We start from the raw sequence: 16,775 nt of genomic DNA, 5'->3' as shown, positions 1-16,775 counted from the left end.
AACTGTTTTGGAGGATCCTAAGTGCAGCCTCTCTCCCAAGTGCGGACAGAAGCAAAGCGCCAGACTTGATGGAGAGATTAGACATTTTGAGTCATCAGATCACTTGTGCCACCTTGCTGGGTATTGGGTCAGTCATCTCTCTGCTCCTGGTCCCTCTAGAATGCACTGAGCAACTGTTGTGTGCTAGGCAACTGCCTTCAGTGTCTTACTGTGTTGCCTCCTTTACGTCTTTTACCAGTTCTATCAGCTGACCTAGTTTTAATTCCTGATTTTTTTTTCAAATAAGAAACTGAAACACAGAGGAGCTAAGGATTGTGGTCAGGGTTCATAGCTCATCCACAGAGGAGCCTGGACTACATAAGTCATAGACCAGGAGATCGATACTTCAATGATATTACCAAATCTGACAGACCTAAAAACAGAGCTTATTTGGTCTGGGAAAAAGTAACCTGATAAACAACCTATCCTATGAGAGGACATCTTGGGTTATCTGTTTCTGTTTCCTATTTCTTTTCTTATTTTTCTTTTTTTGAGGCAGGGTTTCTCTGTGTAGTCCTGGCTGTCCTGGAGCTTGCTCTGTAGACCAGGCTGACCCTAATCTCAGAGATCCGCCTGCTTCTGCCTCTCCAGTGCTGGGATTAAAGATGTGTGCCACCACTCCAGGCTTAAGACTGTTTATTTCTTGTGTGTTTTAGCTTGCTTCATTTTTGTGCAGTTGGAGATTTGAGATTGGAGTTTATGGGTTTGATAAGGCACCAAAATATATATTTCAAGGGTCCACAGAAAGCTTTACATAAGTGTTATCATACATATCTCTTTCTGAGTAGTAAAAAATTTTGTTTTCAGAGCTAGAGAGATGGCTCAGTGGTTAAGAGCACTGATTGCTCTTTCAAAGGACCAAGGTTCGATTCCCAGCACCCACATGGCAGCTCATAACTGTAACTCTGACACCCTCATACAGACATATATGCAGATAAAACACAAATACATATAAAATAAAAATAAATTTTAAAAACTTGTATTCTCAAAAGCATTCATCACTCCAAAGTGAATAAGTTATGTTTATAAAACAAGCAAACAAGAAAACTTCTGTTCTTTGGTATAAGAAGCTGATCTGTTTGCAACTATTCGAATGACATTAATAAAACTATATACAAAACAGCAAAAATGGGCTGGAGAGATGGCTCGCTAATTAAGAGCATATAGTGATTTTCCTAAGTTCAATTTCCGGCACTCACATTAGGAAGCTTACAACTGCCTGTAATCCCAGCTCCGGAAGGGCCGCGCACCCCAGTCTTTGTGGGTGCTTACACTCATGTACATGGACCCTGTACCCCACGCCCCACATAATATGTACAGACGCATAATTAAATTAATAGAAATAATTTTTTTAAAAGAAAGAAACAGCAAAGTGTGAAGCATCAGACGTCTCAAGACCAGGCCAGTGCCAGCATTGAGAAGACCAAGGGACTAAGCAGAAGGAGGCTGTCCAGGAAGCAGAAATTGCTGCTACTTATGGCTTTTGCAACTAGGCTTATTAGACACAGATTTATATGGCAGAAGTTATAGCCACAGAGTTTAGAGATGCTTTTTCTTGGCACCTTTCTCTGAAAATAAGCATTTTTGCTCTCCATTTGACACCGTGGAGGGCCCTAAGGCCAGAAAACATAACTCTTGTTTTACTATCCTCTCCTCAAGTTTGTCTGCCTCTCAGAAAATGAGGTCTTCAAGGCTGGAGGTCTGTGCTCACATGGGACACAAGACATTTATAATACACACAAGAATATAGTCACCGACTTTTAAACTGCTGCCTAAATATATTTTATCTTTGCATTTGCAAGTTGTATATAGTGTATTAAAACAGTGATCTTTGAATCTGCTTTCAAGAGACAGGAGAACCATTTTCTATTTCATTTGGGGTTCTATTTCTAGGAGTCCCAGACTCTCCCACAGTTTGCCTTCTAGAACAGAGCTTTGTGCCCGTGGGAGGACCCCACCTAGGCCCCTGTTTTGGCTCGCCTACTCCCACCTACTCCTGCTCCAGCAGAGGGGGCTGTGCTCACAGTTCAGGGTGGCTGTTCTAGCTGAGTGACTGTCCTCTAAAGGCTGGACCTTCATCCCAGGTTGTCCTAGGCAGAGATGCTAGATCTGCATTGGCTCAGTGAGGTCTGCCCCTTGACCACAAACATCTGGACACAACTAGTCGGGCTGTCTCCACCTCCTCCCCTCACACAAGGCCCTTGGAGGGCTGTGTCCTACAGCACAGGGACCCACAGGAAGGGGCTTCCTCTAACGCAGCAGGGCCATGAATGAGCTGCTGTCTCAGCCTGAGAGAAGATGAGGAGTGCTGTTGAGAACTACACACTCAAAGGGCTGGAAGGAAACTTGGCTCATTTACAGAGGTAGAAACCGAGAGTCTGGAAGAGAAATCTCCAATACTCAGCTTGCTTCCCGGGACTGTTTTTTTTTTTTCTCTGACTCCAAATAAAGAGCAGAGCTGAGCAGGGGCTGGCTGGCACTCAGGAGGTTGGGCCAGGGACTCACCAGCCCACTGTACGAGAGACCCCCATGCTGGGTGGCAGAGGGTAAGCCTGTTTGCACAGTCTCCTGATACTCTGGGTCTCCTAGGACCTCTCTGGCTTTATTTTGCTCCCGGAGAGCACTGAATTGTCAGCTCTAATCCTTCTGAAAGCACAGCGTTTTTCAGGCGCTCTGTGTAAGTGAAACCCTAATCCCAAGGCTGGTGGGGCGCTTAAGCTGCTGGAGCATTAGCCTGCTTTCGGAGCACAGTACTGGATTTCCTCCTCTGCCAGGCAGCCCGGCCGCCACTGGGGAGGAGAGCAAAGGATTCCAAGCTGAAGGCAGCAAAGCCTTTCCAGAAATGACAGTAGCGGTGGTACAAAGCTTGGGTAAAAAAAAAAAAAAAAAAAAAAAAAAGCATTGGCTTATTTGTCCTGAGGCGACAGCTAAGGAGGGCCTTCCTGTCATCTTGTAGTATCCGGTTCTCTGAGAAACAGGTTTCAAGTCTTGTCTAGGTGGCTTTAAGGCCACTAAGACGTTTCTGAGCCATGCGTGCCTGTGACATTCCTTAGAACGCCACTGTCCACGATTCTGGTCATTTGGGAAAGGTTGTGTTAGCCGTCTTTTCCTTAAGCAATCTCTTCTTAGGAAGCGCCAAAGAGCAGAGTAAACAAGCTAAGTGTTGAGAGGCCCCTCTCTGGGCTACCGTAAGCATCTCTAAATAACACCCACCCCGTAGCATTGTGAAAGGATTTCCCTACCTCCCTCACTGTGAAAACAGGGTGTTTGCCCAGGCAGCCCTGCTTAACCTGGGTTGGGTACTGTATGCACTTAAAATAAAGACCATAGGTTTGTGACAAATGTTTTGATTTGAATTCTGACAGGCCAGTCTCCCTGATCACTAAATGAGTCAGGGAGAATGTATGAAGAAGGAAAAGTGTTTGACACACCCAGCATCTTGGGTTTGTTTTATGGATAGAAAAGATAGAGAGAAGTGGTGTCGACTCCATGATGCGGACCCAATTCAGGCTCAGCTTAGAAGGCCACAGAACGTGTTTGCTAAGATTCTCCAAATCCTTCATCTCCCCCATGACTCCCTATGTGGCCTCGATGTGTGCCCAGGCTCACCCCTGGGGAGGCTAGCCCATCATCCCTAGGATGGCTGCTAGGAACAGACATGGGTTGGTGTTAAAATGGTTCATCTTTGATTCTACTCTAAGCTGGCTGCCCTCAGCCCCAGAGTGGGTTCATGTCTCTTCTTTTTAACATCTTTCTCCTCAAAAGGTAGACTGGATTAAAAAAAAAAGAGAAAGAAGAGTCTCATCCAATGCCTCCCTAAGCTGCTGGCCCAGGGCACTGCATATTTGTCAATGTCTCATTGCTATGGAAATGCCTCCATAATTAAATCACAGTGAGGTCTGGGGCTGGGGGTCCTTAGGGATGTAGCCAGAGGCCTCAGAGATAGCTAAAGGAGGCCTCAACTCTATGCCTTGGGCCTTCTCAGCCTAAATGGAGGTGTAGAGGAAAGCCCTCTGGCTTGGCTTGGTGGCCATGGGAGTGGGCTCTCCTATTACCACATGTCTGGAGTTGGCCTCACCTTCTTCTTTCAAAGTTGGAGGGAAACTCTGATGTCTGTGCCCTAAATTCCTCCAGATAATCAGGGGCTGTGAGCCAATAGACAGGAGTAAGGGACTCCCAGCCTCTTTGAGGAACATTTCAGAGCTTTTATTACCTACCCCTAAGGGGTTGGCCGAGGGCTATGTGTTTATTTTATGGGGGAAGTGCAGTTGCATTGGAAAGGGGTTGTTAACTACAGGAAAGGGGAGGTCCCTGGAGGCGCTCAGGACTCTTTGAGTAGAAGGAGGTTTCCCAGGGTCCACAGTTCTACCTGCCAGAGGGCCACTTTGCTTTCCATTGGCTATGCAGGCAGCTTATAGAAACTGCTGAGCTGCATCTGCGTTTGTACCAGCTTTGCTTCCTCTAACCTCCAGAGTTCTAGGGTCACCCCTGCTCTTTAGCTCCGAACCTGGCGTCTCCAGCCTCCCCACTTCTGTTCAAAGTTGACAGCTTCTACCTCCCCTGTCTGACTTGGGCAACACACACACAGGCACACACAGTGGAGGAGGGAGGGCACTGCCCTGACCATGAAGCTTCTCATATTCAATATTATCCAAAATAAGTAAGATTCTTTACCGGGAAGACTCTGAATCGGGATAAGCTAGGACAAACTCCCCCCTCCTCCTTTTCATCCATTGGCCTTTTGGGTCTCCATTATCTGACAGTTGGCTCAGCACTAGGGGGGGGGGGTTGGAGGGGGGGGGAGGGCTCCTGGGTCCAGATCTGGGTTAAAATAAAAACTAGTCTTTCTGTTGAATCTTTTCTTTAGTTGATCTTCACACTGGGATATTCCATTGCTATCTAGTCCTTGGGGATGCTAATTGCCCTTCTGCTAACATCCCCCTCACAGTAGCTCAGTGTCACATGGAGTGTGCAAAGCTTTTTTTATGGTGAGCTCATCTTCTATGGTGGCTTTCTGTTTGTCTTTCTCAATGGGAGTCCCTTGCATCCTGGATCATAAGGTGTTTTTACAGGGTAGATTCCACAGCATCCCTGCTAACGCCAGAGTGAACCATTGCCCTGCACAAAGTTCTGTGTACCTTCTTGGCTTGAGGGCTCCCTGCGGCTACTTATGACATGAACTTGAACTTAGTTCTACATCTGGGCTTTCATGTCTCTGTTTCTCACAATGGCATGTGCCCCTCTCCTTTATTTCCCTGGGTCATGGGGAAAAGCCTGTGGCTCTCCAGTTCCTAGACAGTGTTGTCCCTGTCTTGCCTCTGTTTTTTTCTTGGGTCCAAGATCACATGCCCTGTCTGTGTGCATTATACCTCAACATTCCTACCCTAAGGTTTACCTCTGTGTGAAACTCACAGTGTCACGCATCCTGCTCTGTCTCTGGCTCCAGAGCAAGGTGTGGCTATGCGTTAACTGCTCCTCTGTTATTTTTTACTCAGCTCTGTTGTGCTAAGCTTAGTCCCTTGTTTCTGAAGACCACCTTCGTTCCTCTCACACCTCTGAGAACTGCATTTGTGCAAGGCTTGCCCAGTGCTTGGTAGTGATGCCCACTAGAGGCCAGTGAAGCCCACTCTATGCAGCTGCTCTGAGGACACGTGTGCTCTTTAGAGTCTCCGGGAAGCACTGGGGCTTTGTGAGCACTAACTCCCTTTAGCACCAACTCAACCCATGGCTTCTGGGAAGGAAACTTGCTGTCTGTTGTTGAACAGACTTTGCCCAGGCCAAGGCACCCTTGAACTTCCCCAAAGAACCCCCCCACCCAGTGACTTGGGGATCCTAGACCTTGTTTTCATCTCCTCCTTCCAGATTAACATCACTTTCAGGGTCTCTGCAGACTCACCTATTGCTGCAGCCTGGGCCAAGGCCAGAGAGAAAGCCATGGGGAAGCAGAACTCTTATTGGTACTGGTGTTGGGAAACTTAAGAAGTGAACAATACAGTGGCTGTAGCAGAGGCCTTTCTATAGAGTCCCAGACCAGAGGGTCTGTGGAACACTCAAGGGTTAAGGCCATTTCCCTGGGGTGTTCTTTGAAGAGGATATGAAAGTGGTTGAAGGCAGCAGCTCCAAGCAACCACACTAAGGAAGCCCAAGGCCAGAGTGCCCCCAGCCCATTTTCCCAACTAGTGGGTCCCATTTTCTTTATCACTTAGTTGAGAGTCGGCTCTGTTCCAGACCGGCAGCCTAGAGCAGTGGGCTGGAGCAAAGAGATGCAGCTGAGCTAGAGCAACCCAGCAGCAGAGGGGAGAGTGGGTGATAAATTTAAATAACCAGCTTGACTTGGCAGCTTGCTGAGTTGTGATGCAGTGAAATTAAAAATCTCAGCTGAACTTCCAAACACCACCCTGAGAAATCGGTGTCTTGCCTTGGTTCCCTGCTGGAAGCTGTGTGGGGAGGGGATCAGGCTGAGAGTCCTAGCCTGTGGCAGCCACCCTTGCCTGCAATGTGATTAGCTGTGTCCTGGCCCACTGGCTCCCACTCTCTCTCCACACAACAGTTCAGGCTCCTGTCTCCTCTCAGTCCTGACCTTGTGGAACAGCTGTATCAAGTGGCTGGTGAAGTTTGAAATCAGCCTCGAGTGCCAGGAGACGGCAGGAATATCAATCAGGTCCGGTCTCTCAGGTTGGGCTAAGGTCTTCCCAGCCAGCTTCCTTAAGACCCGTTCTTTGGGCTTTGGCTTCTAGGGAGAGGATGAGCTGAGTACCCAAGGACCTGTGGGATTCCTTGGCACATCCAAGGCTCTAAACACATCATGGCCTTGCAGCCCCCTGATTTATTACCCATGAGCCTTCACTCACCTAAACACCTTTTTCTTCCTCTGCCAAAGCCCTTACTAGTCTCAAATGAAATAAGCTTTTAAAGAATGCCTGTGAGCCGGGTACAGCAGTTCACCCTTCTTAACTAAAGCACTCGGGAGGCTGGGAAGGGGTGTAGCTGGATAGCTATGAGTGGCCAGTCTGGGCTGCAGAGTGAGATTCTATGGGGTAGGATCTTTGGGAAGAATACCTGCAAATTACACCAAGAGTCTCTCACCTCCTCAGCCTGCTTGGAGCCCCTGTTCTCACAGATGTCAACATCTGTCTAGAAGAACACAGTCAAAGTTCATTTGTGCTGCCTGTTCTTGATACACAGCTTAATGCTTCCTAAACGAGCCCTGGCCCAAAAGCTACCATGCTAAACCTGTTCCCAAGATGGTCCATGAAGTCTCTGGGCAATACCTGTTTTCTCACCTTGACAGTACCTCCAGCAAACTCTGTCTGTCCCCTCGATAAACACATCATGAATCATTCATCTTTAATAGATTATGCAAATTAGGGGGGGAACATAAAATCAACAAAGATCAATAGCTGCAGCCGTTTAATTGCCAGCCAAAAGAACATTTTAAGAATGAACATAATCTGCAGCCCTTGCTCGAGTAATGGCACTATTAATCCAAACACTGGATCTCGGTCCAAGTGTGGAAAACATCATTCCCTGCCCCCACCCGCCCCCTCCCCTCCCCTCCCCTCCCCCACCCCTCGCCACACTTCTCTCTTTTTTGGTAATTTCCAGTTTCTGAGCGGAGTTTCCCCGTCATTACCACTGGTGAACAGCTCCGAATGTTAATGGCTCTGCTTTTGTTACTCCTCGCTTGATTGAAATGTCGCATACAGATTGAGATGTTACTGCTAACTTGCCACCTGGGAATGTCAAGCTGGGTCTGAAATGAACTTTTCTCACACTTGGATCCAGATGGATCAGCCGGAGATGTTCCCAGGCTGAGCTGGGACCGTTCCAGGGCCATGGGGGGGAGAAGGATGGGGGCTGTTCAAGGTGGAGGCACTTTTCCACATTAGCCCCCAGTGTCCCCTGCAGCAGGAGTCCTGCCCGGAAGAGCCATGTGTCCATCCCCAGGAAGTTCCTACCTTCTGGACTGTGGCACTAACTACTGAGAAAAGTCTTTCTTGCTGTTTCACCACTTTTGAGAAGTATCCACTGCACCAGAAAGCTGGTCTGGCTTGGGTTGGAAGGCCAGAGAACAACTATAGGGGGCCTTGGAAAGCTCAGACCCAGGGCCCGTGGAGCTACGACAGTGGTTCTCAACCTGTGGGTTGTGACCCCCTTGCGGGTCATCACAGATCAAATATTGGATCTTTGCAGTATGATTCATAGTGTAAAGCAAAATTACAGTTGTGAAGTAGCAACAAAACTAAGCTTATGGTTGAGGGGTCACCACAACATGAGGAACTGTACTAAAGGGAGGGTTGCACTGTTAGGAAGGTTGAGAACCATTCACTGGTCTAAGCAGTGAACTAACTCGGCGGGCCTCACTAAGGACATCGCTCCCCTAAAGCCTAGTCACTCTTTGGATTCCTAGCTAAAGACTACGACTCTATTTTTGCTGGACACCACTGTACCAAGAGATCACTCACTTCAGGAGAACACAGGAAAGGTAGGGTTCTCGGGAGCCTCCTCAAGTTTGGATGATTACTCTGAGCCCACCTCAGCCAGAGCTGCCCTCCTATCCACACAAAGTTACCAAGTCACCACCCAGACGAATCACCATAGAGCCTTCCTATAGCCTGTTCTCTGTCTTTGCCACTGGAGGTGACGCTGGCTACCTACAACAGCCTTGCTGTCCCTAGGCGGTCTCAGCTCACTCTCTGGTAACGCCTCAGTGTCTCCCAGTCCCCACTGAGTCCCTTCTCAGTCATCCTGTCTCCCAAGGTAGGAATGGCACACTGGCTTTAGTGCCTCCAGGATAATTAGGTGAATTTTAATAACACCTCAATGTGTGTCTCTTACTGGAACACTTTCCTGGCCCGGAAACCCTTCCACTGTGCCAGGGACCTTCTGACGCCGGCACATGAAGCTCTAGTAGAAGCATCATTTGTTAGATCTCCAGGTACCTCTGTAACTCTCATCCCTGGAAGGTTTGGCCAGGGGGCCTCTCCCCTCACCACCTCATTTGACCTCCCCAGTCCTTGGAATCTAACTTCTTCTCATTGGCTTCCTCTAGGATACAACAGAAAGGCTACAGTAACCGGCTTCCATTCTGCAGGGCTGTTACCACACCCTTAGGTCCCAAGTCCCAGGCGTATAAGCTGCTTTGAGAGAGAAAAGCAAGCTCTGCAATACTCTTGGGGACAAAGCACGAAGGCTAGAGACCCGGAACCTCTGAGTCACTTTCCCCAGCTGGCCTCTTTGCCTTAACATTCGTCTACATATGTCCTAACCAGACAACTGGAGAGAGAGAGGAAAGGAGGCAAGGACAGAGAGAGTCAGCAGCTGGCTACTAGCCTCCATCTTTTCAGGCTGAAGCCCAGATTTCTGACCACAATGTTTCTATCCCTACATCGGCACACATCTGTTCAGGAAAAGACTCTCTCCCTCTCTCTCTCTCTCTCTCTCACTCTGCAGATACCATGGCAGGGGGCCACTTGTCTCATTGGGGCCCAGATGGCATAGACTGAGGCACCCCCACTGGAAGCAGTGCCCCCACCCTCCTGGAAGCCACCTTACCGGTCACAACGGGGTACGTCTGTGTGCCTGACACATTGCTGCCCAGCTCAGGGTTGGCCGATGCAGATAGACTGGACTTGACTTCATCAAGCCCAGGGGTCAGGGCTGGGAGAGAGTATTCATTCCCCTGGGAGAAGGGAGAAAAGTGACAGCTCTCTATTGATGCTTATACACAGAAAGACTCGGTGTGCAGATGGAGAGGAGGACCCCGGAGCCCTCCCAGATGGGGTGGAAGGAGATGGCTAGGTGGGGCAGGGAGATGGGGAGGGGCTCACTGTGTGGGGAGGGAGAGTTTGGTGAGAGTGGGGGTGGACCTGACACGCTGAGTGGAGATTCGGTCTATACACTGGGGGTGAGTCCCTAAAGCAGCATCCCCATCTTTTGCCTAAGATGCTCCAGGAGGGAGCACAGCAATGGGGATCCCCTTGCTAAGAAGTATGGGGTACTCAAGTTCCTCTGAGTAGGGGCCATGGAGGGCAGAAATGGAGCTGGACACATGGCTGAGGTAGCAGTTGGGGGAAGGACCTAGTGGGGCCTCCGGCCTGGCACTGCTGGGTTAGCTGATGGGGTATGGGTGTCCCTTTTTAAAAAACAAACAAAGACAGCCCCATGGGCCCCTTGCTCTCTGCCTGTGCACTGGGGTATGAAATTGGGGAGGGGGAGAGTCCACATGGCTAACAGAAGGGTAGGAGGGGGCCAGCCATTGACTCTGAAAGGATGTCCTGCCCGAAACACTTGGGTAATTGCCTTTTTATTGCAACCACCACCAAGCCAGACCCAGGAGCCGGGCAGACCAGGAGCCTGCACAAAGCAAGAAAAGTTGCTCTGATTAATATTACGTTAAATTAAAACTGATTTTCTGCTCTTTCGGGTCCGTTTTTTTTCCCTTCCGCTTCCTGGCCCCCCCAGAGGATCCCCTCCCCTCCTTGGCTGGACGGGATTGCCTCGTCATTTCCAATTCCTTCTCGTATTGATCTTCCTGTAGAAATCAGTTTTGTAATTAGCTGCAAATTAGGCCTTCTACTGGGGGTGAAGCTGCCCCCTGATTTATCACCAGAGTAATTCGCTGTGATCGGAGAGAAATTAAAATGAACTCAATTAGGCTTCGGATTTGCTTTATGGGCCCTGCTCCGAGTTTCAGGGGGAAAAATGACTGTGCTGGTGTTTAATAGTCTAATGAAAGTAAATAAAGGTTATTCATTGTAATACAGCCAGGGACTTGGGGAGGGTGCACTGAGCCGCCCGCCTTGGCCAGCTCCTCCTTTGTTGGTTTATGGCTCAGGGCACCTTAAAAAGACTTTTGATTTTTGTTTTATGAAGACAAACAGCTTATGGGATAAAAGGACGGGCGGGGAGAAAGGCGAGAGGCTAGGGGCTGTTGAAGTCTTAAAGTGCAACTATGCTATGTGGAGCTTAAGGTGAAGCCAGTGTGGAAGTGTGTGTGTGTACAATGTGAGTGTGTGCACAGCAGGTTGTATTGTTCTACAGTTAGAGGCCTAACCTAGGCCATATTTGTAGGCTGGTTGGGGACTACATTGATGTGTGGATGGAGGGGTATGCTCTAGGGTTACGGAGCAGCCGGCCTGGGAAGTGTGTACATGTATGGGCCCTGCAGGACTGTTGGGCTACGGAGCATGTACTGTGTGCAGTGGGAAGGACAGGTGAATGATGATGGGAAATGGGAAACCTTTAATTTTTAAGATAAAGAGCTTATTATTGCATAGGGAGTAGGGCATGCTGAGGCACACATGTGCAAACCAGAGGACAGCTCTGTGGGGTCAGTTCTCTCCCCCAACTTTACATGAATTTGGGGACCAAATACAGCCTGTCAGGCTTGCAGTGTTGGGTGTCAGGTGCCATCACCCACTGTACCATCTTGCTAGCCCTGAAATGTGAGGCTTTAGGGATACATTTTAGAGTGCTGTGTTTTGCTGTGGCAGTGCATGCTTTGGCCTGTGTTGTGTGCTCTGTGCTTTTCTGTGTCTGGGAGAATCGTGGGTGGCCAAGACAGCTGCCATCCAGCCTGGGTTCACACTGGATGGATGTATCAGGGACAAGGAGGCAGGTGTGGGTGGGCTTTCTTTCTGATATGGGGCAAGAAGATTTTTCACAGACTTTCTGTGGGACCTGGTGGGGGCAGGGCAAGGGTCATAGCAAGAGGATATTTCTGACTGTCCCATAGTAGAGTCACAGAATGCCAGAGGTGGGGTGGGGACTGAGGGATGACACAGTGCCCTTCATAAGGAATTGGAAACTTTGAATAGGGACAGCATTTATGTTTTGATCCATATCTTATAATTTTTAATGACTGTATACTGAAATTATTTTCCTTAACTAGGCTTTAACGTCTATCTGTGTGGTCACGTGGTACACACGTGGTAGCTGTATAAACACAGGGAGTGTTGGTCGTCTGGTCTCATTCTGCCCAGTTCCATTATGTTCTGGGTGAACGGGAAGTTCCGCTCTCACCTGTTCTGATTTGATGTGCTCTGATGCCTGGAAGACATCGGGATAGGAAGGACGCTCAAAGACTCGATCCAGAGCTTCCAGCTGCTGCTGGGTGAAGGTGTCGGCTCGCAGGTGCTTCCGCAAACTGTCCACACCACTCTGGGAGTCTCCATTAGGGACAGAGCCCTCAGACACATCTGGGAAACACAGAGACACTTAAGTCATGAGCACCAGGCCAACAGAAATAAGGAAAAATGCAGTGGTTAAGGGGTTGGGTACTTGGCTCTGGCCCCTGTGCCCCTGAGTCCATGTCTGTACCCCTGCTAGGGTCCCTTTCTTTTCGTTCACAAGCTAGAGGAGGCTAGAGGCCTAGGTCTAAAGGCCTAGGGGCTGGCCCTTCCTCAGAGACAGGGTGGAGAAGCCAGAACTCTGAAAGAGCTGGAGATTGAGAAAGAAGGGAGGTCATATGTTGGGCAGAAGGACTAGGCAGAAATGGAGGCAGGAGGTCCCACAAAGCTGTCTCCAAGGCTTTCTTTCCCCAGAACCTCCCCCATCCCCCAGCCTGAGTCACACTAGGTGAGGAGGGGCTGGGCTCTCAGACATATATTACTGTGGAGAATTGAACTGAGTTCAGATAAATTTCAGTTCTACCGATTCCAAGGATTGAAAATCATCAAATCTCTAAGCTAAGTATAACATAGAGTCTGGGTAAAATCATTAACTACTCCTGGGGAGGAGGGGCCCTGAGAGCAAAGCTGAGGTACTCTGGTCAGGCTGGACACAGAGCGGTAGGAAAGAAGAGTCAGTAGTCATAGGAGCTGCTTGGCCCTCCACATGGTCAGACTCTGGGAAGCATGCCGGTGGCTATGACCCAGCCATCTTTCTCTTGTGGATGGCTCAGGCTCAGGCTCAGTAGGAGACAGCTCCTGGAACACCTGGTTTCCATCAGGAGCCAAGACTTGCTCCATGGAGATAGGGCTGGTCACTACTAGAGCCTGCTTCCGGCCAGAAGGCAGTCGGGTCTCCAAATCTCTACTTTGTCCACTTGTTACTTTGTCTCTATTTCCTCTATCCCTGCCTTCCAATGTTTGGCCACTTGGAGCTTTTAGAGCATTCTGAGGACAAAGAGCCTGTCCTACAGCCTCTTTGGACCCTCACTTAGTAACTCTGATGGCCCTCGGCCCCAGCCCCAGCCCCGGCCTGCTATTTCATGACTTCCTTCAGTCCAGGATAAGCGAGGGAATCTTGAGCCTGGGGCCAGCCCTGTGCTCTAGGCCCCAGGGTGTTCCTCTGGGACTGTTATATATATCAGTTTATAGGTGATTATATGATATGATATAATCAATATTGCATTATATACAGTAACACCGTACAGTATCATTTGGGAGACCATAGAAAGTATTACATATTGATTAACCTCAATCTACAGCCGTCCTTCCTCACTGGCCTTCCAGAAGGAGCAAAAGACACTGTTTTCCAAAAGGACCTCCTGTCTTCTTACCATACTGTTCAGGACCAAGGAGAGTATGTGTTTGGGGCGTGGGGTGGGGGTAGAGATGTAGAAAGAAAAAAATAGAGAGAGACACACACAGAAAGGCAGAGGCAGAGAATGAGAGAGAGAGACAGAGAGACAGTAAGACCAGCCTGAGGTGGGCAGAGGCTGCTATAATGTCATTCTTATGTTCCTTTGGACAGAACTTGATGTATTTTTTTTTCCTGCATGGCTCTGGAACCATTAGAGACCCTGTAGGGGGAACTGAAATACTGTATACTTATTTTCCCCTTTGTGTGAGAGTTCTCTATGCATGTACATGCCTAAGTCATAAACACCTGGATAAAAAAGGATCTGGATGAGTTTAAATGACAGCAGGAATCCTTTGAAAAGAACCTGGACACGTGAGGAGTGTAAGCTCACGGTCCCTTTCTCCCACGAGCCCTCCTCTTGCCAGGATGTATATCTCCCTACTGCCATAGCCTGTCACTATCTGCATGCCCCATTGTGCCTAACCGTCTCTGCTTGCAACCCTCCTACCTTCTGGGGATGCCCTGCTGCTAGGGCGGAGGGAAAGTAGAATCAAGGGTCTTTGTATCTATCTATTGCTCTTACTGAAAGGGTCCTAAGGAGTAGAAGGTACATTTGTCAATGAGCATGCATTCAAATGTGCTTGTACGTGTGTGTGTGTGTGTGTGCACCTATGTGTGGCAAGATGTTTTTCATGCCTCTGTGTGGATTTGTGTACATGCCTGTGTGTGGCTTGCCTCACCCTGTGACCGAGTGTGTGTGTGTGTGTGTGTGTGTGTGTGTGTGTGTGTGTGTGTAGGAGCTGAACTAAAGCTTTGTCCTCAGGTCACTGGCTGGAGGAGTCTCTTTGCCTTCATTTATTCAGGGGCCCTTCAGATCTTGACAAATCTGTCACTCTAAATTTGCGAGAGATTATGGCGCTCTCTCCCCAGCCCGCAGAGAGGTGATATATGATATCTGCTGCCCCTATTGATTGCCTGATCTGGTGGCAGAGGCCGGCGAAATGAACTTGAAATGAACATCATGCCTCAACTCATTGTGCGTATAATACACTACTTAATCCCACATTTTTCAGCCGCTATGGAATTCAATTGATCAATCATGTTCCACTGATAGTACTGTTTTAGGGGTTATTGCTGCTCCCTCTACTCGCTGACCTTTTTATTTATTTATTTTTTCTGTACACACAGGCCCTGGTGGTGAGACAGGTTACAGAGGCAGCCGGTGGAAAGCCGGGGAGGGCTGGAAGGGAAGGAAAAAGGAAGCCCTCTGCTGGGAGAGGTGGAGGTGGAGGCAGGGGTGTGTGTATGTGTGTGTGTGTGTGGGTGGGGGGGAGGCCGGTAGTTAGAAAGCATTAGTGGCACAGGGCCACCAAGCTTGCAGAGAACACTGACCTCAGGGGAAAAGTCCCGAGGGCAGTTCCAAGTAGGAAGAAAGGTGGGGTTTTGACAAGTAGCGAAGGAGTAAGGTGGAGGGAATCATGGAGCGGGGAGGGGAAGGAGAGGTAGGGGGGGTGGGTGGGGGGGGAGAGTCGTCAGTAAGTGAACTCTAGGGCAGAGAGAAGGCAGAGAGAGCATCACTATCATTGGGGAGACAGAAAGACATCCCCTGACCCCTAACCCGGCCACAGGTCTGCTCTATGCTCTGTGAATGATAGAGATGGGTACCCCTCCTTTGGGTGTGAAGAAAGGGGGAGGAGCTAAGGCAGAGAGGGCAGGCGGAAGCAAGGAAAGGAAGTGGGAGGGGCCAGGAAGGTGCAAGGAGGAGGGAGATGCTTCTGGAAGAAGTAAGCTGAGAGGCTAAGAGAGGGCAGGTAGAAGGACCGGGAAAGGGAAGGAACCTTCCACTCCAGCAACTGGGGGAGTGGGGGCGCTGGCCAGGGTGGGGACGCTTGTCCGAAGGATGGAACCTGGTGTCCTGGCTGGGTGTTCAGCTATGGAGAGCAACCTGGAGGACCAGGAAGGAGGAGGAAAAGAAGTGAGTAGAAGGGGAAAGAGAAACCATGGGAGAAGAGTGTGGGAGAGGGTCATAAAGCGAAGTGGTTGGCAGTGCTTGACACCCGGGATGGCCTCCCAGAGGTGACAGAAAAAAATGCTTAGGCAGACTGGAGAAGAGGCCAGGGCAAGGACTAGCCACAGCGTGAAGGGCTATCTGGCTAAGCTGCAAAACTACTGTCAGAGGCAAAATGGAGTCCTGACCTAGGGGAAAGGAACATGTGAGAGTAGTTGGGTAGTATCCATTGCAAGGACAATTCCCCATCCAAGAAGCCAAGATCTGAGCCTAGGAACTGACTGATGCATGTCTGAAAGTCTATGCTAGGCATGATACATAGCAGGTGCCCATTAAATAAGTGACTAGCTGGCTGAGTGAGTGAGTGAGCTCTCCCAGGTGGTATTTAGTATGAAACCCCTGGCAGAAATTTTCTAGACTGGCCAGAATCTGATTGGTCCAACACAAGTATACCCACTCATTTTTGGTCAGTCCTGTTAGACTCTGACAGCATCAACTCAGAACCCCTCAGCAACACCACCCACACACCTACAATGCTTCAAGATGACAGAAAACACTGTTCCGGGTTCAGGGGTTACTTAGCCTTGGAATCAGAGTCTACCCAGAGTCTACCTGCTTCTACCCAAAGCAGGTGGAAGAAGCTGTCCCAGGACGGGGCTCAGAGTCTACATTTGAACTCCCTGTGCCAAGAAGTCTGGATGGAGTATAGTGTCTGTATATTCTAAACTTTCTGGAACAACCCCTGCTTACAATACTCTTTCCAACTCTCAGGCCATGCTTTTAAAGAAAGGTTGGCAAATATGGTTGCTATAGGCTTACTACGTCTCTCTCGATGCTATAGAAAGCCCATGTACTGGGCTAATAGTCATTACCAATGGTGGATTAAATCCTGCTTCCTCCGGCCCCTGCCAGATACCCTAGCATCATACAACGATCGACAGCCCCTTGGACTGAGGGTGTGGCCCAAGGGAAGCAGTTACATAGGATATTTGCGGCCAATCTCTAGTACCAGAAAACAAGCAAACAAAGTAACAAAAAGAATCCTAAAGCTGTAACATGGCGATACATGCCTGAAGCTCAGGATTTAGGAGGTTAAAGCGGGGGATATTGTGAGTCCCAGGCTAGCAGGGGCCATCTAGTGAGACCCTGTCTCAGAAGTACTAAAAAGCAAAAAGCAACGCATCTGTACTTCAGAATAGTC

At 49.1% G+C, this 16,775-nt stretch overlaps 1 protein-coding gene across 10 annotated transcripts in view; it reads right to left on the bottom strand.

Moving 5' to 3' along the window:
* The window catches only part of Pax2 (paired box 2), a 91,669-nt gene that overhangs the window by 10,123 nt on the left and 64,771 nt on the right, over nucleotides 1–16,775 (bottom strand). For all 10 annotated transcript variants that reach the window (NM_001368744.1, NM_001368745.1, NM_001368743.1 and 7 more), the window contains 2 exons: nucleotides 12,064–12,239; nucleotides 9,595–9,721 (listed from right to left, as the gene is read on the bottom strand). In NM_001368744.1, the coding sequence (NP_001355673.1) occupies nucleotides 9,595–9,721; nucleotides 12,064–12,239 (303 nt within the window). The remainder of the gene's footprint in view (nucleotides 1–9,594; nucleotides 9,722–12,063; nucleotides 12,240–16,775) is intronic.

Source organism: Mus musculus, chromosome 19, assembly GCF_000001635.26.
Source record: "Mus musculus strain C57BL/6J chromosome 19, GRCm38.p6 C57BL/6J".
Lineage (NCBI taxonomy): Eukaryota > Metazoa > Chordata > Mammalia > Rodentia > Muridae > Mus > Mus musculus.
This window is presented reverse-complemented; position numbering and strand designations above follow the sequence as displayed.